This window comes from Dermacentor albipictus, chromosome 5 (genome assembly GCF_038994185.2).
Source record: "Dermacentor albipictus isolate Rhodes 1998 colony chromosome 5, USDA_Dalb.pri_finalv2, whole genome shotgun sequence".
Classification (NCBI taxonomy): domain Eukaryota; kingdom Metazoa; phylum Arthropoda; class Arachnida; order Ixodida; family Ixodidae; genus Dermacentor; species Dermacentor albipictus.
In genome coordinates, this window is record NC_091825.1 from 140514141 (window position 1) to 140538998 (window position 24858).

At 46.2% G+C, this 24858-nt stretch overlaps 1 protein-coding gene across 1 annotated transcript in view; it reads left to right on the forward strand.

Moving 5' to 3' along the window:
• Nucleotides 1-14416, forward strand: part of LOC135908364 (uncharacterized) — a 29980-nt gene extending 15564 nt beyond the window's left edge. The window contains exons 6-8 of the mRNA XM_065440129.2: nucleotides 11922-12082; nucleotides 12819-12896; nucleotides 13622-14416. Coding sequence (XP_065296201.2) covers nucleotides 11922-12082; nucleotides 12819-12896; nucleotides 13622-13996 — 614 coding nt within the window. The 3' untranslated portion in view covers nucleotides 13997-14416. The remainder of the gene's footprint in view (nucleotides 1-11921; nucleotides 12083-12818; nucleotides 12897-13621) is intronic.
• Nucleotides 14417-24858: the final 10442 nt, after the last annotated feature.

The window sequence follows — 24858 nt, forward strand, 5'->3', positions numbered from 1 at the left end:
AGTGAGGACTCGTACGCTACTTTGAGTACGTGCCGTGTATACAATGGTTCGTTTCTTATATATGATATCGTCCTGGTGAAATTGTGCCCTGATTGTGACTCAGTGTTCGTATCGTCACTTGTTAAAATAAACTTTTTCTAAACACAGTCGAAAGACGAAGAAATGCTCGCGAATGTCAGTAGATGGGCATGGTAAAAAAAATAATTTCGCCACACATTCGCAATGACACCAGCAGACTGGCTTCCTTGATGTATAAGTCACAAGTTTAATAATCTATCGCTGATCCAGAGAGCCATGTAAGCACTGGCAGAGAAGTGTAGCTTTCTGTAAGCGATAATTGCTAAGCTGGCGCGCCTCACTATGCATCATTCTTAGCGCTGACATTTAGTCGTTCCAGAAGTTATAACATGCAGAATGCAGTCACTGTTCTTACTAATTTTGTTCGAGCTAATTTCCAAAATTATAGCAAACAAAACGCTATTCACATTGGCAGCTGTAGGACATGTAAATGGGCGGTGTTGACCAAGCCAGAAGCTCACCGCTTCATGAGCCAAGCGTTAGCTGCGACATCAAGTCTATAGCACGCAGCATTGCTACATTTTTGGCGCTTCGACTTTAACTGGAACGCCTTTTGTGTGTGTGTCCCCATGTGTGCGCGGTCGTTTTTTTTTTTGCGTTTTCCTCTCTGTCATCTTTCTAACCCCTATCCCCCATCCCCAGTGTAGGGTAGCAAACCGGAGACTCATATCTGGTTAACCTCCCTGCCTTTCCTCTTCATTCTCTCTCTCTCTTGGCGCTTCGAAGCAATAAAAAAGCAATTACGGCGCTTTGGGTATCTAATTAGTATCTCTGGTTGCCTTATTAAAATGTTGTTGTGCCACCACCTGTTATGTTTAAGGCAGATTCGCCTTACTGCGGCCCGACGAGCACGTTCAATTTCTTTTTTTTTATATATTAATTCATTGTTTGTTTCAGTATGTGCTATCTGAGCACCCAAGTTAGGATATTCGGCTATTATGCTATTAGGCTATGAGTTGAAAACGCTTAAAGTAGTTAGATCTGAGTTACCAAATTTCATTTTTTTACTGAAATGAAAATAAAAAAAAAAGACTTTCAAATTCAGTTTCGTGGTGTTGTAGTGACGAAACTGAAAAAAAAAAGAAAGGGAAGGAATTCGAGTTTTGTTTGTTACCATGTGCCATTTTTTAAAGATTTACTCGGAGATATTCGTTCACTTACTACTCAGTACGTTTTGCCTTCATAAGTTTCCTTTATTGTTGAAAAATGGCAAAGGGGAAAGTTAGCTTTTCGCAGACGCTGCCAACTATGTACAAAGCCTTTCACGTGTATACTAGCAGAGTGTAAATCATTGTCATTCTGTCTGGCTATTTCCTCTTATTTTAAATGTTATTCACAAATACTTAAGCACAGGCGCTTTATCGCGCCATCAAGCTCGTTATCACGATCAAGCTCGGTATGCACTTCGAAATCGGATGCTTTGCTACGATAAAAGTTCCAAGGTCTGCAACTGGTAGCTCCAGAAAACCAGCTTTGGAAAAGTACACCGCGACATTACGACCGGAAATATTTTTTTTAAAAGAGAGAGAAATGTCCACAAACCAAGGAGGATGATTGTATATGTAAGGGAATAAGCCGAACGACTGCAAGAAACTATTCGCTTTATTACAGGAATAGCGTACTTGAAGTCCTATATTTCTTGCAGTGAGAATATTCAGGGAGCCTTTGTTGCTGCGTTGCGTCATTCCGAGGATAGCAGAGCCGTTGACCAGAACATCTGTAATGTTGAAAATCCAGCCATGGAGAAATGTGGTCCAGCCACCGACGACGAAAACGGGCGAAAGAGCCAACGAAAGCTATTCGCTTAAAGAAATAATAATAATATTAAATGATAAGGACGTCCCAGAGAGCATCCCTGCACAGATACGCGACATTAGCTCACTCATTAGGCCAACGGCTGCTATGTAATCTTGTAACCCACGTGCCACTATGATCATCTGAAGAAGAAGAAGAAATTAAGATACCTTCGTGCCAATTGACGAGGTAGGCATTAGGCTCCTCGACACCGAGAAAAGCGAAGCGCACCAGTCTCTGTCGCTTCAACCGCAACGTTTCTCCCGATTTTCTCTCACAGTCACCGGCAAAGCTTATCCAGCGGCGAAGGCTCGTTTGAGGACACCGTCGGTACGTGCGGGGTAACGCGCCTTTTCCTCCTCCTCTCATCGTGGAGCGTCGCAAAGAGAGCGCGCTACGACTCGGCGGCTAACCTTGACAGCGCATTAGCGAGGACGCAGATTATACTGGCCTGGCTTTACGACGGTCGCCTTGCCGCATGCGACTTATTTCCTATTCGGAGGGCAGCTTTCTTTTCTTTAATTTCTCAGGCCCTGTAGCGAAGCCAAGAAGCGCGTTTACCGTTTTATCGCCACGGGCCGCAGAGATCAACCTGTTCCTCCTCTCTCGCCTTTTCACCCCGTCCGTATGTCGACATTAAAGCGAGGTTTGAGACTGAGAGAGAGAGAGAGAGAGAGAGAGAGAGTCGGAAAGCATAAAGTATTTGAAGACAAAAACTGTGCTTTGCACCCGGACCTTCTCTTCTACCGGCGTTTCGGAGTCGTTCAGTGGGGCTGGCGCTGTAATGAGTAGTCTTGGAGACAACGGCGTTGTGAAATTACCTGCCACAGCACTCGGTTATCTCCACTTTTTCTTCGCCTGCCCCCGACTCCTCTGTACTACTCTCAATGCTGCCGTTCCTGTGGTACTCTTAGCGGAGCAGCGCATTACAGCCCAGTTATCTTGAGGATGGGCGAAAGAAATCTGGTTCCTACTTCTATAGCACTTCTTTCTTTCTTTCTTTCTTTCTTTCTTTCTTTCTTTCTTTCTTTCTTTCTTTCTTTCTTTCTTTCTTTCTTTCTTTCTTTCTTTCATGCCTTCGTACGTTTGTGCGTTCCTGCGGCTTTAGGTCGTCGAAAGAAGAAAAATGTAGAGAAGCCGCCGTGGTACAGAAACCTATACGACGTGCCCATTGCTACAGTAAAGCTCTGTGCATCAGGAATCTGCCCGACGTTCCCCGCTCGGACAGCATTCCGTCGCCTGTGCGTTATGCACGCACACCCGAGAGAGACTGGTTTTCTTTCTCGAATGATACAGGGAAGTCTCGTCGGATCCGCCGTTGAGAGGACGTGCCGCTGGTCCTGACAAGGCCTGCTCTTGCATCACAATGGCCGGACAGGATGCTTGTTGCCTGCGATTCTGCCCGCCTGGCTCCGGCATCCGGGAAGAAATTAGCACCTGCCTTGACTCTTGCTTGAAGCGTAGCGTATCGTGCATTGCGCCGAGTTTTCGTTCAAGGAGACGAGAAAAATGTTCCTTTGTGCGTGTCGGCAGGCGACAAGCGTTGATGCCAGAAATGGTGACTTTTCTTTTTTTTGCATAGACTTTCCCCCTCTCGTGGACGGCAAGAACAGGGATGTCTGTACGCGCTGCACGTTGAACGTTGTAGTCGGTACCTCGCGTCAATTGTAGGCCAACCGACTGTGAAACAAGAGTGGCAGACTTGTCGCAGAAATAGCTACCGTGATACGCCTCACATTATTTTTTCTTTCTTTTCCTTCAGCACGTTTTCGTTTGCGATCGTGTTCCTAGTCCACGTACATGCATGTTCGCACCTCCTTGGGGAGTTAATAAAGTCGCAGTTCCGCCCAAAAGCCGAAGCATCGATTGCGAAAGCAAATTAATAGACAGTCATACTAAGTAAGGATGGTAGTTTAGCGTCTGTATAAACTTGGAAACATTCGCTTACTTAATTATTACCACAGGAATGGCAGCATTGAGAGTAGGCTAGAGGAGTCGCCGCTTTTTATCATCCTACGCTGCGCGCTACGCTCGCTCTCATCTTTCGCTGTGCTCGTTCACTCGGTTACAAGTGACGCTGACGCTCGCCGCAGGAATGGGCTCCTAAGAGCGGCGCTCTAAAGCTCTTTTGAACAGCACCGCTTAAGATAAGTAGGCATGCATAATCAAAAATCCCTTAACGAGAGTGAGCTATAGCTTCCCAGCACAGAACTTCCACCATGAATTCACGGAAGTGAAGATGCAATCGTAATTGGAGCTGCGCTTCTTTCTTGCTTTTTGTTATCGCAGAACCTCGCATAAGAACTTCACGTTACGCAGCGAATGCGTGCTTGTCGAGTTTTCCCCCTTTAATCTTAGAACGCCGTTTTTATTGAAATGAAACTAAAAGAAAGAGAAGGCCTTCTGACTTCGTCTAGGTTGCATAGCAGCAGTGGGAAACCCTGAGACACTTTGCGGCTGGTCGCCATTGCAATGGGAAAATACATCAAGTGGTATTTTTTGCTTTGAGCAGTAAAGTCTTCAGTAGTACGTGTTGTTGGGCTAGTTGGTTCATGCCGAAGAATCTCAGACCGACGAACAGTCGAAAGAATTAGCGCACACAATGTCGCTTGCCTTCTTCATTCCCATTTCGCTCTAAGCTCCACAGACCATAGGTCTTATGGTCTGTAATTGTTCAGTATTCTTTTCAGTTGCCTGTCCGCAAGCACCAGCTCCAGCTAATTATGTGCCAGTTGACTTCGTGGCACGACGGTTAAAAACCCTTCTCGACTCGTGATGCAACTCAACTGCACCACGAGTGCGCCGCTGTTCCCATTCTGTTCTTGGCACGTAGGTTCATATTACAGTATACCACCGGTTTACTCTTTTCAGCGGCCTTTGCGAACATCTTGTTTTGCGCCTTCCTGTCATCTGCCTCTCATACTTTTCTAATTATAACTATTTTCATGCACGCATACTTACTTCTTTTATGGCGTAGTAGTTCTGCGGAAACCCGCAAGGTGGAGAGAAGTATTGAAAAAAGGGAAAATCAGACATCCACCCGTTCGTAGCAATTGCTACAAAGGAAACCATACGAATGATAACGATGTCTGCTACAACGCTAATTTACCTTCTATTTCCACATGTACGATAAGCGCCGACTTCAAACAATCGAGGTCAGTTTATCAATTATATATGCTTCTGAATATGAAGCCGTACAACAAAAAAAAAATATGTCAATTCCTGATAAAATTTGTACCAACTCAGCTATATTCTGAACACATGACTTTTATCTTTATTTGGGTCAGTTCACTTACATTGACTGTCTTTTAAAACTATTGCGTTCTGTCATTTAGTTACTGTACATGTCTGTGTTAATTGCATAGGTGTTTTGTGTGGTTTCGGGTAAACACGTGTCCTTTTTTTTTTTACTGTACGCACTACGCCTGTCGAATTGATCCACTTAATAACTGTACCAACGGCACCCGCGACTAACTTTGCCTTCTTTTCACAACTGTACCCGCTAATACATTCTTGCCTGCTGGTCCATAATTTCTTTTGTAATTCCTTGTATTGTTCCATAGAGAACAAATGCAGTTTAATTCTTTGAAGTTTTCTTTCCGAAAAAACAGTAAAAGCTCCCTTTCAAATTTTGTACATGACATGTAGTATGGTAACTTTCTTTTTCCCGAGTCCAGCTTGCGTGTTTGCCTCGTACTTATGTAGTAATAATGTATGCTAATGAAACAGAATGAAACCTTATATATGCGCAAGGCGAAGCAGACACGGCTAACGCCTCCGATGTATCTACATATAATTTAGCTACTTTTCACACTCCGAACCTGTTCTAGCAAGCTTGGAGCGTAAAAGTATAGGCAAGCTTGAGTTACGCACTTGAGTATTTAAATTCCTAGAGAGAGCTTCTGAATTAACGCCGACGTAGACTACATCTTTATGCTTGGAACGCTGAAAAACTCGCGTTGATTTCCACGGAAAAGCGCACGACAAAGAATTTCGAAAGCCTGCATATATCGTTGTCTACAGTTTTTAAGCACACTACTTCGCAGCTTTGTAGTCTTGTCCATATGGCTATGGAAAGTCTGCATACTATCTATACACAACATCCTTTACGGAACTCTGCTTCCTTTGGTCTGAATTTGATTTAAGGGCCATCGATACGCATTGCTTTTTTAGTTCCTTACGTCAAGCTCGCGTTCCCTCAAATGAGAGGACGAAGAACACATGGTGACTATCTTTGAAGCGTCCCTCTACACCAGACGGTTTTCTGTGGTTTCCACGTCGGACTACGAGCAACATGATATACATTATCTATTTGCCATTTATTCATAATGTCTTCAATTGTAAATTACGGCGACGTGTTTGGCTGCTCGTCAGCTCAAATGTTTCACTTCGCGAACACTTCCAGCAGTTGCCCGCGCCACTGTCGAGGTCGAGATGTGATGCAGCGCTGAAGCGTCGACCACTTGCTCGTCGGGCGCGGTGCTCTGGGACATTCGTTGGGACGATGCATATATATATATATATATATACATATATATATATATATATATATATATATATATATATATATATATATATACCGAGGGGCTCGATTTACCAAGGACAACATAGGGGACACTACTTGTGTTTAATCAATGAAATAAAGAACCGATAAATTAATGGAAATTAAATTGGAGGAACAAACAACTTGCCGCAGGTGGGAACCGAACCCACAACCTTCGCATTTCGCATGTTGTCCTTGGTGTCAGTGTTTGTTGGCTTCTTCTGATATGACTAATATATATATATATATATATATATATATATATATATATATATATATATATATATATATATGTGTGTGTGTGTGTGTGTGTGTGTGTGTGTGTGTGTGTGTGTGTGTGTGTGTGTGTGTGTTTGTGTGTGCGTGCGTATGCAACTGCTGCGCATGTTATTTTTTGACAATTCCACGCAGACGTAGTCGAGAACATGGATAATACGAGATGTCTTCCTTCTCACTCTATCAGGCGTGAACAATGAATAAGCTTGGCGATGTTGACCTGAGGCGCAGCAGTATCCTTCGATCTCAACTCTCGCAAAATTCCACTACGAATGCTCAGGTAGATGAGGCGGAGACGGTGATAGACTTTCACACCTGTCAGTGAAGTCGCCGGACACGGAAAAGTCATTTGCTCAGTGACATACTCGCGGCCTTTTCCATATGAATGAAACCGTATTAATGGACCGACATCGCGCCTCTCGGGCAAGAAGTGAGCGGACTTTGTTTACCATCGCTGGATGATTGATGGGCCGAGAACCTGCGCTCATATTTCTCGACCCGGTGCGAACTCGTCGAGACGTATTCTTGGCTGCTCGCTATTCTTGGCTTGCTTCACGCGATCTGCCGGCTTCCGCTGTCCATACCGATTCCGCCGCAAGGGTCAAAGGACACCGAGATTGCTCAACGCTCCGCTTCGAGTTGCGAATTTTTCTTTTTTTTACTTCGCGCATTTGTCGTCGCTTTTGTTATGAAATGGTTTCATCGTAGAGTATACGGTATACCTCGGGGCTCTATAGACTTATTAGTATTCTGTACCTGGTGTCTGTTAGACTTTCTTTCTTTAAGTGAAAACGTGTTCTTCATCGAATGTTACCCTTTCCATCTGGCAGTACTAACCAGAAAAACTGCGTCGTGATGGAAGACTTGATACTTCTGTTTCGTATTTCTATATTGCGCACTCTTTCTCGAACCAGCGCGAATTCGTCTGCAAGCGCAACGGCCGCGCACTCTGAGAAGCACTTTAGACCACCTTGAGTTTAAGGTATAAACATACTTTGCAAATTGATTTTTTTTCTTACAATTTTTGAACATGAATGTTCAGATGACTGATCAAATTAGGAGCGTCGCGAAGGCGTGTCCACTACTCATGTTCACGGCAGGGGTATCTGTTCATGTTCTCTTAGGCGTCCATCTGCACACCTGCCTTCTCCTCAGCACATCTCCCAGCACATCTGCCTGATGTTAGCTGAGACTTTAGCCCTTTGCAACATCAACTTCACTTCGCTTTCTTTTTCTCTGCCTACTAGATTTTACCATATCCTTACAGAAAACAACCTAAGAAAGCATTTAAGAGCAGACAGCGTTTGAATTAGTCCGTTTAATAGTGCCGTTGGAAGGAAGCTTGGTCTATGGCATGGTCTATGACGCGGTCTATGGTATTGTAGTTGCATGAGCATTGTTGAATTATTGACTTGGTAGCACAACTTTCATTGACTTTAATATTTTAGTTCATTTAATGAACTACTCAAGGGGCTAGCGCGGGGAGTGTAATGTGAACAAGAGTTAAACACCTGGTTAGAGTATGATTCCTCTGTGAAGCATGGCTTTAGAGGTTGTGAGATCGGATGTCGTGACTCGTGTTATCGCGGCTAGTGTTGGAAGAGAACGAGGAACGCGCGACTCATGGCTGGGTGACAAGGCCATGACTTGGGCCCATAGGTCGTCAGGCTCAATCCCGAATACAGTGACTCTTACTTTCTCCAGGCTCATTTCACCAGCGTGAGAAAGAGCATTGGTGACTGACAAATGGTGCGTGTGAGTAGAGAAGAGCACGAACGGGAACGAGTGTGGGTGAATTTGATGGGCATGCATGTGAACAGAGTTAGCGTCGGTTAACGTGAGCACCAACGAGTGTTGGTGACGTTGTTGTTGAGTGGACGCGCATATTAACGGAGGATGCCCACCGGCGAGGGCAAGTGGGCTTGAGTGCGTGTGTTAGTGAGTGTGGGCGAGCGGGATTATACACTCACTCACATTCACTGTGTGACTGAGTATATATCCTGTAAACATATTCGTGTGCGAGTATATGAGTGAGAATCGGCTAATTCTGCCGACCTATGCTTGGGCTTGTTGGCGATGACGTCTGAACCAGGACTTCCCCGCGACGTATAGAAATGCCTTTTCTTCTTGTACTTTTTTTCACACAGGTGAAGAAAGAATAAACTGGAAAAGTTAGCACCTCTTGAAGACACCGGCCACTTCATCCACTATTCCTAGATAGCCTTCACACGAAACTTCAATGAAACGTTAGGGGTGATGTGGCAGGAATGATAATTTCAGTCTTTGGGTGCTCTACAATAAATAAAAATAAAATGAAATAAACAAATAACAAGAAAAGCAGACATAGTCGATTTTAGAATTAGTACGTTGGTGAGAAACAGGGAAAATTCTATTTCACAGTACATGTAATAAGTACATGAAACTGGCTATGGTACTGACGATAGTACTGACATTACACGGTACTGGTCATTATTCCGGCTGAGCCAATGAAGTAGGGAGGAGGGGGGGGGGCAGAATACTTCGCGAGGAAAAGGAACAGTTGACATGCGGAAACAAAATGATACCGGTGATAAATTAGACCTAACGTCTATGTATCAGACGCTGATGCTATGTTAACAAGGCAATAAACAAATCTGTTGACTCGGGTTTAAGTGGAATCCATCACGTCAATCACGCTTCGCTTTTTACGTCCGGTGCGTTTAGATGTGGGATGAGTAACCTTGGTTGGATAAGATATATCTAATGTAGCCGGTTAACGCGATGTGAGTTGGGCTGCTGAGCACGAGGTCGCGGAATCGAATACCGGCCACGGTGGCCGCATTTCGATGGGGGCGAAATGCGAGAACACCCGTGTACTTAAATTTAGGTGCACGTTAAAAAACCCCAGGTGGTGAAAGTTTCTGGAGTCCTAGACTACGGCGTGCCTCATAATCAGAAAGTGGTTTTGGCACGTAAAACCCCATAATTTCATTTTTTAACGCGATGTGAACATTGTCAAAACTGACGTTTTTGGATTTCTTAAGTTTTATTAGAGGCCCAGTTGCTAAGAGTCACCCGTACGTTGCAGGACGGATCTTTAGATATGAAGACCATAAATTACAGAAAACAGCTGTCAGGCTATATTTAAGCGCTGGTGAATTTTTGCATAGATATCTTACGTAGAATAGAAGTTGGCTTGACTATTGCGGCCAGTGCGCTCCAAATTAAATGACAGACTTCATGTGGATGGAACTAAGGCAATGATAAAGGATGAATTAGGGGTGATGGAATGCTCAGACGGACCGCTCAGGACGCAGCAGAATATTAAATCTCAGGAGAGGCTGCCCGAATATGCCAGCAACAATTTGTGCTGAAATATGTCCCCACGTACCCTATTCGTAATCGAACTTTGGTTCCGAATGCGCGAACGAACACCCAATTGATTTTGCGAAATTCAATATCACTTTTTCACTTTTGCAAAAGGCACGCGCCCAGAATTGGCGTCCTTTCCTGACATCCGAGGATCGCGATAACACCGCGGATAATTTTTCACGTTATCTCCGACGCAGTACGATCGCGATTGCTGATAAACAGAAGCCGAATGCGACGCTGTCGGTCCGGCATTAAACAACTGTTGCAGTTTTGTCCACTACTGCCTTTGCCCATTCAGCGCATCGTTCGTCTCGAAGACTCAGTTACACTGCGGGGGCACTTCCAAAGCTATGGTAAAGCATTCCCCGCGAGTGGAACAGGGAGCGTGACCGATGCTGGGACTCCTTGCACTCGAAACGACGGACCTTGGCTGGCAAACGTCTCCCTTCCCGTTACGCAACAACATATTCAAGTGGGGCGCCCCCGCGGGAGCTCTTTCCCGCTCTCGACGTTGGCGCAATTCAATGCGTTTCAATGCAGCCTAAGAACAAAAAAAAACTCGCACGTGCGTTGGCACAGAACAAGATAGGAATGACAAACGGCCGGCTCACGCAAGACTGCGTCGTTTGCAGGTATTCACGAGCGAGCGAGACGACAAGCTGCCAGCGGACTCTACAGTTGGTTAAAGCCTGTGAAGTGCAATCGCGCCTTGGCAGGACGTGATCCCAACTCTTGCTGTTGCGGTTGACGAGTACGGCTAAACGTAGGCGTGTACTCGGGGCGCGGAAAGAAGAGGCAAATCTCCAGGGCTACTCACCTCCACGAATCTCCGCTAACGTTAAAAAAGAAAGCGAACCACTAAGTCTCGCGCATTCTCCGCGCAAATGCGTGGTGACGCGTGACTACACCACGCGAAAGAATATACCTCGTCGAAGAAGAGCGACCGAGCGATCATAACCGGCGCTCCGGAAAGTACGGTATGCTCTTTTTGCTCCTGCGGTATCTTTCACCGTCAGGAGAAGGGCGAGAGGGTAAACAGAGAAAAAAAAAAGATCAAAGAAACATGTAACTGGACTCGGAAGATCCGTCGCCGTTTTCAGGGTCCGTCTTCGCTCAGGCATTCGACGTGCTGCTGCTCGCTCCCTTTCACTTACCCCCAGCATCCCCCCCCCTCCACTTCCAGCATGTCGCTTCACTCTCGCGTTTCTCAGTGCTCTTCGTCCACGCGTAGAAATTCGACTTTCTGCACCCCCTACGTGTGTCTCTGCGTGTGCATTTGTGGTCGCCGCGGTCGGTCAATTCGAGGCCAACCAGAATCATCCGTCGGCCGCGCGGACGGCTAGATTAAACCGCCCGATAAAGGCCATCCAAGACCTTTTGCAGATGCGCGCCAACGGAATACGATTTGAGCTAGTAGCCGCATGTCGTCGAGACGCATTGGCAAAGAAGGAAGAGGGCAGTAGTGGGGGCAAGGGGGGAGGGGGAGGGGTTATTGCGTGCGGGGAAGATGGCACCAGTGCGCGCGCGCCTGTGTGAGCGTGTGTGCGATGTGCCTGTCCAAGAGGCCACCCTGCAAAACTGGAATAAAGCAAAAAAACCTTGAATGAAATGAACTGGTTGTCCTGCTCTCTGTGAAGACGATGGGCACCTCTTCCGAGGGCAAGGGGGCCAAACTGTACAGATAAAAAAAAAAGAACTAAAAACCGAGGGCTTTCTCTTTACTTCCCTTTAGAAATTAAGATACTTGAGGAGGAAAGACGCTAAAAACCGTCCGAAAGCAAAGAAAGAATAATAATTGCAAAACCCAGTGCGAAGAAGGCAAGAAGAAAACTGGTAAGGCGCTGCATCACGAATGGGTGTCCGCGTCTCTTCGTCACGTGACCGTCCAGGATTGGACCGCGTGCTGGAGGACGAGGGGATCCTTCGAGCGACGGGTATAAAAGCGACAGTCCGCTACTCGGAGATCATCACCACTTCACTTTGCTCTCTTCGGCTTGTGCTTGGGAACAGCTGCTCCTCTCCTCCGCCAAGATGATCAAGGTAAGGAGACGACGCGAACGACTTCTTGTGACGCCACCTTCCGGGCCAAAACGAAAAGAAGGCGAAGAAGAGAAGAAAACGATAGCGCCGCCTTGAGGACTTAGCGCCCAGCATCTATTCTTTTCGTCCCGCCAAATCACGTGCTCTGAGTGTACAACGGACTCCCTGGAACGCTTTAATGATACCGGTGGACAAAGAGGGGGACTCGTACAACGTCTACTTGCCTTACGCTTTACGAATGCGCTGCTTCAGCCGGAAACGAGGAAACAAGGGGATCGCTACTCGGTGGAGCATCCTCGACGGCCGTTGTATAGTGTGGGACTTGCACTATTAAGCGTCTAAATATGGTTGGCTACGGAAAAACTGACAATTTCATTGTGAGCAGCATTAATTGTCATTCTTGACCGCGCCTGCCGTCAATTTGTTGTTGCGAAGTTGTTTACTTAGGTTCAAGTAAGCGGGTGATTTCCGAGAGAATTCGATCGTGCAAAATGAGTGTGATGAGGGTAATGGTTGCTGACATACAGTAATGGAATTAAGGGCAAATTTAGACGCTAGGGTTGGAGAAGGCGGCGCTCCTCGACCAACTTTACTCCGTCGGAAGGATATTGCGGCCTACGTTGATTTGTTGACATCAGCCAAGATTTGATAATCAACGTTAGACACAACAGTTGCAACTTTCTGCGTTTATAGAGTTTGACATCACAGCTCTAAATAATACACCATTTTGCTGCAGATCGCCGCCATCCTTGCTCTGGCTGTTGCCGTCCAGGCTGTCCCAGTGAGGTTCAACGCCGAAGGCGACCTCGACACCGTAAGTACCGCTTCTGTTCACGCAGCATCTGTCTTATCACAATTGGACAATTGTTCCTGATTGTACTTATGTTACGGCTGAAAAGAGAGATTTCCAAAGAAACATTCCGGGAAATTTCGTGGAAGAATTACTCTAAGGCATCAGAGAAATTATTCGTGTGCTCAGAAGGGCCATATTTTCGCAGCATCCATTGAATCCGATCGATAAAATTTTCAAGTGACTATCACTTGCTTTACGTTTTGGTGATATGGCAGTGACATTTAGGATAGCTATATTATTCTGGGATAGAAGTTGAATATAAGGTGTTTAGTGAAACCGGTGTTGAGGGATTTGAACAAATGTAGCCTTGCTACGCGATACAATCTTGATTGGAGCTTTACAGCTCCCCCCACTAGCTTGACACTTCGCAGTTGTTGCGAAAGTCAGCTAACTGAAACTAAGACAGGACCAACCGGCGCATCGCACCGACCCAGGCTGCAGAGAATACGGAAAAGGCTACTCGAGAGAGAAAGAGAAGAAGTTATTGAGGAAACTCCTAGAGGGTGGCCTGAGGTAATATTCTGTAGCCTGCAACTCTGCTCAGAGGGGTGTGAGGAGTGATGATGAGAATAAGCAAGCTGGAAATATACCTCGAGGCTTAAAATCGAGTAATACCATAAAATAAAACTGCTTAGTGGCCGTTGCTTATGTGTACCTTTTTCTTCATCTGCCCTTCCACGTGACAGGCCGCCCAGACCTTCGCCCGCGCCGTCCTCTCCTCTGACGACTCCCTGAGCCAGCCAATCCCATACTCCTTCAAGCACGAGTCTTCCACCGAGGAGGGCACCCACACCCACGAGGAGTCTGGTGACGGCAACGGCCGCGTGACCGGCAGCTACACCATGACCCTCGCCGACGGCCGCCAGAGGACTGTCCGTTACACCGCTGACGAGACCGGCTTCCACCCCGAGATCGTCACCAACGAGCAGGGCACCGAGTCCAACAACCCAGCTGACGCCAGCATCACCTCCAGCGCCCTGTCCGGCCCAGACGCTGCCCACGCCGCCGAGCCCGAGCGTCTCCGTCTCCTCGCCTCCGGAGGATTCAAGTCCAAGGCCTAAGCTGGAACCACTAGGACGCCCTTCCACGGACAACGACGATGACCACGAAGCGAAGAATCAAACGAAAAGGCTCTCTCCCCCCTATTTATGTTTCCCCCTTCGGCGGCAGAACCTGCGCCACTGTTCTTCAGTGCCTCGTGCATCTGTGAAGAGCTCATCCATTCCTATTCGAACCAGGCGTCGCGCAATATGCGCCGCGACCTTCTAGGCTTTTCAAGAAGAAATGTACGTACGTCCCCGTCGTGCCCTGTAGTGGGATGGCGCTGCCCTGGCTATTTCTCCAGCGCTGGCAAGTGGTCGCGTGTTAAGGAGAAATGGAAAAGGTCCCCGGTTACTCCCCTTCCGAGAAAGACAAGAAACTGCCATCTCTGTTTGTAAATGTGCTGAAGCCAGAACATGGAATCTTGATTGTCGTTTGTACGTTCTGTGTTCTTGTCTTTGTCCCGTGGCCTCGTGCAATCTCATTTTGTTCAGACCACTGCGTTCGTCACTTTCTTTTTCTTTCTTCACTTCCCTCCTCGCTCTGGGGACGGTTAGCGCGCGTTCCCCCAGACACCTCCGCATACATATGTTGCCCGATCGCTTCCTCGCTGTGATAGGAGCGGCTCCCTAACATCCTCGCAGAGCCCCTTCCTACGTAACGCTAACTAGCAAGCTAGCTTTAAGTAACAATTGCGGGTCACATATATATACGTATAGTGTACAAATACTTATTCCTTATTTTTGCTTATTTCTACTTTTCTTTTCCTAACACTTTTTTTCACAATACAGAAGCACTCCACTACTTGACGGTTGTGATAAGCTTGTCGATGTGTGCAATGCTTCGACGGGGGTAGTCGGCACTAGACATTGCAGCACCTAACTAGTACGCACGCCATGCCTTGCTTGTTTCGCGTGTTTGTCTACGTCACTGTCCAATGTTCCTCTCACTAGTTTGTATGTCCTTGTCAGTTCTGTGTACTGGTTTCATGAACTACAAAATAAAACGCAAAGCAAGCCCTGTATGAAGCAGCACGCACTGAGACGTTCCACTTCTTTCTGATGTTACCTGATATACGACGCACTGCGCCCCAAGGCTACGCGACTTCTATTTTCAGTCCTCTCCCTGGCGCATGCCCTTTAGCTCCCTTGGGCGTTTAGGTTTCCAGTTCATACGATGGGAAAGCGAGCTTCAATACATGTTACGCACACTAAACAAACTGTTCCCCACGATGCACTCCCAGAGTCCAATATCGTTTGCAGGGCTCAAGCATTGGCAGGTAGACGACGTTGCATACAATGATCGCCAATACTGCAACTAAGCTATCCTGTATAGTGTTTGGTTTTGATAGCAAGCTTGCCAACACCAAGTAAGGCGGCTATCTGAACCTTAACGCCTGATAGCCGAGATTACCTCACTGTACTATGTTGGCTTTCATATAAGCCTTCTCCTTACTTATTTCTGCCAGTAAGCTTTTGTTTCCTATAGCTCCGGCGCCATCTTATTCGTCGTTTTTTGCTATATTTCTCTGTTGCTGTCCAAGTTTCTGGCAAAACGACTAATGACATGACATTAATGAAGTCGGTCGCCATCGAAACCACTCCGCGAGATCGCTTCTCTATCTTCGCTTGCGTGCAAAAAACTCCCGCTGTCCTTTCATCCCCTCATCAATGCAAGTCCCATCGCATATCATTGCTACCACCCACAAGTTAGTTGTAATATACTTAGCACAGCTAGACCAACAAGTTCCTCGAAACGTTCATGCATTATCCCCGTATTACGACTATTGCCAGGAAGCTCTCCCTCAACTTCACCGAATGGCGCACAGCGGCACCCCTCGACTTAAGGAGGCACTGCCCATTAATAAACATCCTCGGTGATTATCTACGACGAGGATTTGTTTGGGAAACGTACCTTCAGCCCAACGCCTTCTGGCATACACCGAGAGCACCTGGTTCAGAGCTAACGCTGGGCTTGGCGATGGAGAGCTATTGAAGCGCAAGGACCACTTCGCTATGGAGGAAGGAAAAAGGCTGGGAGGGGACATGACGTGACGATTTTGACGCCTAGTCATAGGAAATGGGAAATTGGCCCTCGTCGCGTGATAATCAAGTGGTAATTTCTAGCTGCCGAGGGCTTGGATAGTGCAAAGATCTATAGTGAAGCGAGTGGGTGGCGAGGGGTTATCGCGACGCAGGCGTCATTGAAAGCTACCATGAGCCAAATAATGCCTTTAAAGGTGCGAAAACCACGTAGGACCTATTTTCATTGAATCAATGCGCACATGGGCACCAAGGAAAGGGAGGGGCACCGCCAAATGGGGTTGCTTTGCCGAGGCTACCTGCCTGCCGTTATGTTCCCTCTTATAGGCTTTTACTGCGAGTACAACTATATAGAGGCACTCCATGCGAAATTGCGCTGACGCACGTCACCGCCGCCGTGATGTTCCGTATACATTCCAAATGCGATAAGATCCCATCATGATTAAATAATTAAGACTAATTATCTAATTATCTGTTGTGAAAAGAAATAATATAAGCATCTCCAAGCGACGGCAAACATCAATACCTTGGTTCTGTTCAGCTGGCCTATCTTCCACGGGATGAAATGCGACACCCGAGCTCTGAGAGCAGTCGATAAGCAGGGAGACTAATCCCCCATACGTCAAAACGAGCCTGTGCCCCCACGGCACGCAACAAAACCGTAAAGCACGTGGATTCTAGCTGCGCAGTGATCTAGGGCGCGTACTGGTATGCGCTGCGATTCCCGAGCGGTTTCGCAGTATTTGAACGGGTCGGCGAGAAGGAAGTGCCAAGCGGGACGCCATCCATGCAAAGAAGGTGTGCGAGTGCGCAAACGCCGTGCACGTGAATGCCGACTCTTTCGAAAGCATTGGGAAGAGTAATGGCGCGCCTTCCATTTGCGTCTTTCTTTATTTTATTTGATCGGCCTCACTTTCTTCTCGTTTTCATTTTTTGTTTGGAACTATCGAGTGAAAACAACCCTGAGTCAGCCGCTATCATTCGCAGGTGCGAGGACTTGCCTAAAAAAGTACACCGCGAAAAACGTTTGCTTATTTGGTATGCAGAGCGGGTGCGGACCTTCCTCTCACTTTCTTTATTTCATTCATTCATTCATTCATTCATTCATTCATTCATTCATTCATTCATTCATTCATTCATTCATTCATTATTTATTTATTTCTTACTTATCAAATTATTATGCTCTCGTATTATGTACGACGGTGTACCTCCGGGACTATTGCGACACTGACGAAAGGCGTCACATGTGTGGTTAACATCTGCTGCAAGCGCGGTTAATATGAATTCGCTGCATTTCGCGCTTCCACAAGCGCACTCTAGAAAGTTCGTCCGCTGCAAGCAAACCAAGCTGCGATAGCTAGGACAACGGAATTCAACTAAGATCGCGTATGCACTTCTGTTTGTGGAGAGCCTTTACTGTGCCATTTCTCTAGCGCCATTTCTTTTCTTTGTACGCGTTACCGCAAGCTTATCGAATCGGACTAATTTATCATTTATTATTTGCGATGTAATTTATCGAATTGTGCTATAAAAGCCGCAATACTTGTTTGTTCTTATCTTATTTAGTGATATTATTTTACGGAGGTAGTAACCGGCGTAAGTTGTCAAAGTATAAGCTTTACCTCAGAGGCGCGTAAGTTCCTTCTTGCATACTTCAATAAAAACTTTTTCCTTACTCTTGCCGGCATTTCAAGTTCAGTAAGCTGCGACGTGTGTAATGCAGTACGCATGACATATAGCCGGTTGTTCCAGCGAAGACTTTTGGGTGGTAATGAAGAGAGGGAAGCTGCAATTAAGAGACGATATTTTCGTCAACCACGCAGTCATTTGCGGCGGTGCGCTTGAGCATCTGTGTTACAGCGACATACGAATGTAAATAATTCACTAAAAGATCACGGCAAGTTTCCGTAGACACGTATGTAAAACCAAATTGTAGCCAGTTGTTACGCAAGGCGTACACATTTGCGATAAAGTGCAGGCCTAGCACGAATTTTGTGATATTCGTATACATGAAACGATCGGCAAAATATATCAGTGTCCCACATAACATATTGTCGCTCTGCGCTGTTTATTACAAGGAGCTGCACAAAGAATGGGATGATGACAGCGTCAGCTGACAGAACCTCGCTAAATAGCGACACCGTACTGACCTTTTCCACGACGATCCCATGGCCGCTGCCGTGTTTCATCACGTGATGACGCGTCCATTGCTATACCTCAGCTGCCTCCGTTGCCTCTGTGTTTACAATGGATGTACGTACATGACGCTGGTACTGCTCGGAAAGCCTCTATTTCGGCCCTTATCCTAGACGTCTGGTAACTGAGTGGACCACACGCGAAGCTTCGGCTACAGCTTCAAAGGACATGTAAGTGCTTTCGCAGCTCATTACGCTTTTTCCAAACGGCGCGAGCAACGTGTACGGGGCTTGTAGTAAAAGCGGGGCCAATTAAATTATGGGGTTTTACGTGCCAAAACCACTATCTCATTATGAGGCACACCGTAGTGGAGGACTCCGAAAATTTCGACCACCTGGGGTTCTTTAACGTGCCCCTAAACCTAAGCACATCGGTGTTTTCGCATTTCGCCCCCATCGAAATGCGGCAGCCGCGGCGGGGTTTCGATCCCGCGACGTCGTGCTCAGTAGCCCAACACCATAGCCACTGAGCAACTACGGCGGGTGAAAGCGGGGCCAATAATGTATTCCAAGCTATCCTAGCCTTCCGCTTATGAATTGAATTAGTATCAGTGTGTTTAGCTCTTCGTTCTTTATTAAGCAAACACTTTTAAGCATCGACTTGTCACGTTTCTAACTCAGTAAGGTTCCCCGGGCGGTCACCATCCGATTGTTAATTTTCTGCCTGATTACTGGTGGGTGTGCTTATTTGAGATAAATTTGTTCTTGATGGGCACAAGTCCTGGAACGTAGATGTTCTGTACGTTGTAATGGCTTGTAGCAAATACGTATCATCACTGGTCACTCGCTTACTGTGAGGACCGTTACGAAACGTTCATCTTCGAACATTAATGTGCTGTCGGTGTAGTCGTCGTCACCCATACTTCGGCGTACTGATTCAAGGGCGCAACCATTCACGTATAGATAGTTTGCACAGACGTCATCGTCGCCGCCACCTTTAGGTACTAGCATCTCGGGAAAGAGTGTAATCAAGAAACATGACAGCATGACAGCACGATGGGCCCATCTTATGTTTAACGACAAAGCGAGAACAGTGATAAACTGGTGAAAAACAGTCACCATCAATAAGCAAAAGAATGTGCGCGTGATAATACAATGCATTGACGTCATCGTGGCCGCCATATTTGGGTACTAGCGCAGTGAAAGGTGCGTCCATGACGTCACATGAAAACTATCGATATGTGATACGTTGGCAACAGAGTGGGCGTAAGTTTGCATGTTAATTGGCGTGGATGTGTGTAGATAACGTGCGAGAAACGTACTATATATATATAATAATATATCTCTGTAATAATTGTGACCTAATTATCTTGTATATTAACTATGTTTCACTGTATTATTACTTCTGTTAACCTCTCTTGTTTTTAGTATGTACAAACTACAACCAGTGCTTGTGATTGACCCCCCCCCCCATGTAATACCCTCGTAATGAGGGCCTTTGGGGGTATTTTGAATAAATAAATAAATAAATAAATAAATAAATATATGCCAAAAAGCGACGCCACTCCCTTTATCATGGTATTACGAGGGGTACTCACTCGTGCAGACGTTCTGGAAAGAAGCATTTTCCTTGGAGATTAACGCTGCAACCCTACCGGATGAGTGAATTTTTTTTTCATCCTCGAGGGAAGCCATGCATCGAGAACAGACGGCAGCACAGGCAGTCCTTGTGTAGCAGCGGTCCGTGAACTAGTACAGATATTCATTCTATTTCTTAATATACCAGTCACAATATTAGCCAACTACTGCACATGTCTTCACTCCACCACTCCAAATCCAAATCGAGATGGTGTTTTCGGTGGCGGGCCACCGAAAACACCATCTCGTTTCTCTAGAGGAAACTGCTTCGCGACAAGGGTCAATAAATTATAATTATAAATTATATATATATATATAGGTGATCAGAAAGTTTAGGAGAATTAGTTGCTGGGCTAGTTGGTGCATTGCTTTGAAGAGCCAAGTTGCGCACTCAAATAATACAATCACAGGAAAAGGCGATGGAGACGGAAAGTGCGCGAGCTATCAACTGGTTTTATTTGTGTGAAGATGCCTTATATATGCAGAATCGCAGGCAATGAAAGGATGAGAAAAGTGGGAAGGGGAGAGTAAACAAACCTAAGTCAACTTTTAATCAACAACACCTGCGCAGAAAAATCTTTTCCTTCTGGTACAATTTGACAGAAGTGTCCCTAACACATTTATCGCCGTTTTCCTTTATGTGGTAGGCCCGCAAAAGCTCACATGCTGTTTTATTTTTACTTTTTTCCTAGAATTTTGTTGTTGTCATTTTTGAATGCGAAACTTCGTTCTTCAAGGCGATCAGACACAAGCCTCAATATATTTTTTTTATTATTTTCCCCAATTACTACTGTTTTCTTTGGCTTACGAATGCATGCGTTCTCGATAACATACAAGCCGTTGACAGCTGTTGATCCTGTTATATTGGCCAAACAACGCAAATGTGGTGGCAAAATGCTTCCGTGCTCGCTGTTGCTCATTGTGTGCTTTAGCGAGACAAACGGTGTCGTTGGAGCGGAGAATTGCGTGCGTTGGACCATTGCCATCGTTTTTATCGCCACGGGAGATCCAAACGCTGGTCCACGAGCTGCCCGGTGGCCAAGTGCTCGTTTCACGAGACCTTTCACTTGCGCCGGGGAAACGGATGTGCCCGAGTGTAAACAGCGACCACGCGCGGCGATTTGCAATTGTGCGCCAGAGTGATCGCGGTTTGAAAAAAAAAAGCAGGTATAGCTTACAGCATGATGCAAACAAACACGTGATTTGCATGCGCCACCAGGAGCCGCAAGTGCGTAGTCGCTCTGCCGCTCCTTTAAATGAAGGAGCGTCCAAATGGGAAATGCAGGCGTCACATGACAACTGTTTCACCTTAGGAGGTTCATCGTGTTCTTTCTGAGGAATGATGCCGTTCCTGCCCAAAGCAATTAATCCGGAGTCTTACGTGGCGAAACCACAATTTGGTTTTGAGGCACGTGATTGTAAGGGGAGGGGGGGGGGGTTGTTCCAGAATAATTCTGACCAACTGGGACTTTTTAGCCTATACGCCCCATGCACGGTACTCGAGAGCTTTGGCATTTCGCTCCCATCGGAATGCGGCCGCCGCGGCCAGGTTCGAAGAACGTGAATACGGCAATATCGCATGAACATTCAGAAGCCTGAATATGAAAATAACAAGAATATAATGCAGCCTACATCAGAAGTAAGCTATCTAACAGAAAATAACATAGTACATGTTTAAAAGCACGTAACGATGGAGACAACTTAATATCTAACGGCAGGTTATTCCAAAATGATGATGCTGAAAAGTGCGCAGTGTGATTTCTGTAATTAGCTAATATCAGCGGTACAGGAAAATTGTCATTCGCAGGGAATCTAGCATTGTGTGTTAACGAGACATGACTTGCAGAAAATGTTTAGAGAAAGAAGGTCGTTAAGTTCCTAGAACAAGGCGACCGAAAGATTATATTTAACGAGGTTGAAGATTGGCAGTGGTCTGGGCTCGTAAAGGCGCACAGAATGAATTGGCTTAAGGTTAAGATTCTGATACTTTGATTCTGTATACGTTGGAGTGGAGCTAGATGAATCAGCTAAGTATTACCCCATGTTCTTATACGGTAATTAATGCGGTTTTGAATTAATGGCGTAGTAAAGCATAAGCAATGTTGATGTGTTTAAATAGCATCGGACCTTGACTAATATTCTTACGTGTAACTTACGTTTCAAATTTGCAATGGGTATTGTGTGGTTGAAGCGAATTGATGGTTTGCAAGGTGGAGACTTTTGATTGGAACGGAGCAGCACGAATGACGTTTTAGAAGGGTCAATATGGAGAGAGTGACGTCGGCACCGGTTTAATTTATTCTTTAGGGCTGTGCTGAATTTAGTGCTCAAAGAATCGACATACAATTCGATAGCAAGGATTGCGGTGTCATCTGCGTATTAGAAAGCTTCAGTTTCAGTTAGGTAGTTAGAGAGGTAATTTATATAAAGTAAGAATAATGCAGGTCCAACTATTGAGTCTTGAGGCGCTCCACCTTAAAACTTATCGTGCGCAACAGACAGGGACGAAGAATAGAAGAAACACAAGGACGAGCGCTTTCCTTGTAATGAATTCAGAAAACGTAGCATTAAAACAGAAAACTCGTTGCCAGTAAGATCAATAGCTTTCAATGAGTGATAAGGCAGGGCCAACAACGCCGGTTGCAGACAATTTGGCTGGTAAGGTAATGTGTCTGATCAAGTCGAATGCTTTAGTAGAGTCAATGAAAATGGGCAGTGTAGTCAAATAGTCTGTAACCCTCATACGTGTTAAGGTGTCGCAGGGCGATCAGGCCTGAACCCATCGGTGACAAATTACCCCCGAGCGAGCGAGGTGCTGCTTCATTATCTGGTGAATGCTTCATTCTGGTGAGAACACAAAGGAAACAAAATGTAGCGCACTCAGCGCGCGGGCCAAATGCCAGAAATCGCGCGGAGGCGCGAAACCACCACGCCATCAACCGTCCCGATCACCGTGGTGGTTGTGTAGGATAGGGCGGAGCTGCATCCACACTGATCGAATCGCTGAGATGCATGCAAATCGAGTTCAGGGCGTGCTCAGTCCTCGTTGGAGCCACCCTTGGAGACCGCGAACCTATTCTTTTGACTCGCTGTGCAGTATGCCAGCAGTCACAGTGCCGCCACTGCCGATGGGTGATAAGAGGCAGTGCGTCTCTTCTGGGTGGTGTATAATGGGAAGCAACCCTGACACAAAACGCTTCGGGTAATTATGTGCTCTCACTCACTCACTCGCTCGCTCCCTCGCTCAGTGTTATTACGTTCTCAGCCGTTTCTCAGAATACAGGCTATTGATAAGGATTGCGGTTTTAAATTCTGTTTAATCTGCTATATATCGAAATTTCACGAACGAATTTCAGTCTAGCTCCAACACGCGTTCTTCAAAGCTGCCAAACACGTAAGCAACCTACCACTTTAAAAAAAAAAGAAAAAGAAAACAGCGATTCTTTTGACTGCCCTCAGCACAGGAACGCATCATTTATTTGTACGCATGCCAGAGGTCGACGCGCCATTGTGTATGCATAAGATTTGTATACTTTACAAGTTACACGTTAGAACATGTTACAGAAAAAAAGGCAACTGTTATATCCCCACTTCCGGTTTCGTGGTGCTCTCATCACTAGCGCCACGCCGCGCCCAACGTCGTAAGCCTTCCTTGCCACGTTCTCCTTCCCCCTGTTGAAATAAACGCAGTCTTTGTTTGGTCCTCGTTAACGGAAGGCAGTTAACGAGGACCAAACAAAGACTCCTCGTTCCCTCTCGTTCTCCTCGTTCGCGCCTGCCGTTATGCCCACTCCGTAAGCCTGCCCCTCGGCCGGCCGTCGTCCGACGCCACTACAGCAACCACTACAGTGACCGATTACAATTGCAATTATTTCATTCAAATATCGAATTGATTACATTTTACGAATTACTGCTCCACCAATGTAACTGAGGAATTACTGAAAATTAATCGATTGTTTTATGTTACTTTTCTGCGAACATTTATTAGCATTGCATAGATACCGTAAACAGAACCGGCTGGCCTGGCACTTCCAGCGCCTCTTCTGCAGCTATTCACACATTACTTATCTTCACTAACAATTCCCTTTTAAGGTTTATATAGTTCCTTTTCAAGGGGGGATAGGGTAGTGTTGTAATGTATAAGGTTCTACCGCTTACCACGACGTGAAGAGGCCATGATGTACCATCTGTGGATAGGCGTTGCATTTACGAACTCATACCTCTCTTATTGGAATGGCCGACAGCCCCACGTGCGACACATGCAGCAGCGAGGCGCTCGCACATATTATCTCTGTCAGCCCGCGATAGAGTGCCCAGAGACAAGTGATGCGCAAAGTGCTGGACCAGTTGGACAATCGTCCACTATCAGAACTAAAAAGCTTTAGGTCAGTGCTCCCGAAGAACATCCGCGCTGAAGGCCTTAGTCACGTTACTAAGGTTCCTGTGATTTACGGGCCTTCACGATAGACTTCAAGAACGCTGCCCCCTACCGCTCTATAGTGTACGCGGTTTCTTTGTGCTCGTCTCTCTTTCTGTCTATACCTCCCTTCCCCTTCCACTTTGTTTCTTTTTCTATCGCCCCCACTTCTTCCCTCCTTCAGGGTAGCCAACCAGAACTACCTCTGTTTAACCTCCCTACCATTCTATGCATCCTCTCTCTCTCTCTCTCTAAGGCTCCTGCTAAGGTATGCAGTTATTCAACATCTGGGTCCTCTAGGATGCACACCGTTCATTGTTGCTGATACTTGGAGAAGAAGGTCCAGGTTGGAGGAATGAAAAGCTTAAAAAGATCGTCCGTATTGGATTTCTTGAATAACGTCATAAGTGGCCGTCGATAATCGATACATACCAGTACCCGTTCAATTCGTTGGCCTACATCTGGTGGAGCGTTAGGATGAGGAAACGAATACTGAGCTCCTGGGTTTGCCTGTCTGAAAATCCGCGAGACTGCTGCATGGCACGACTTGGGGTGTCTCACTGCAGTTCCCTCCGAATTCAGATTCTCGAATCTGTATCGTCTGCTACAGCTTGCCTCGTCAATAACGTAACTGGTTACATGTAAATGGT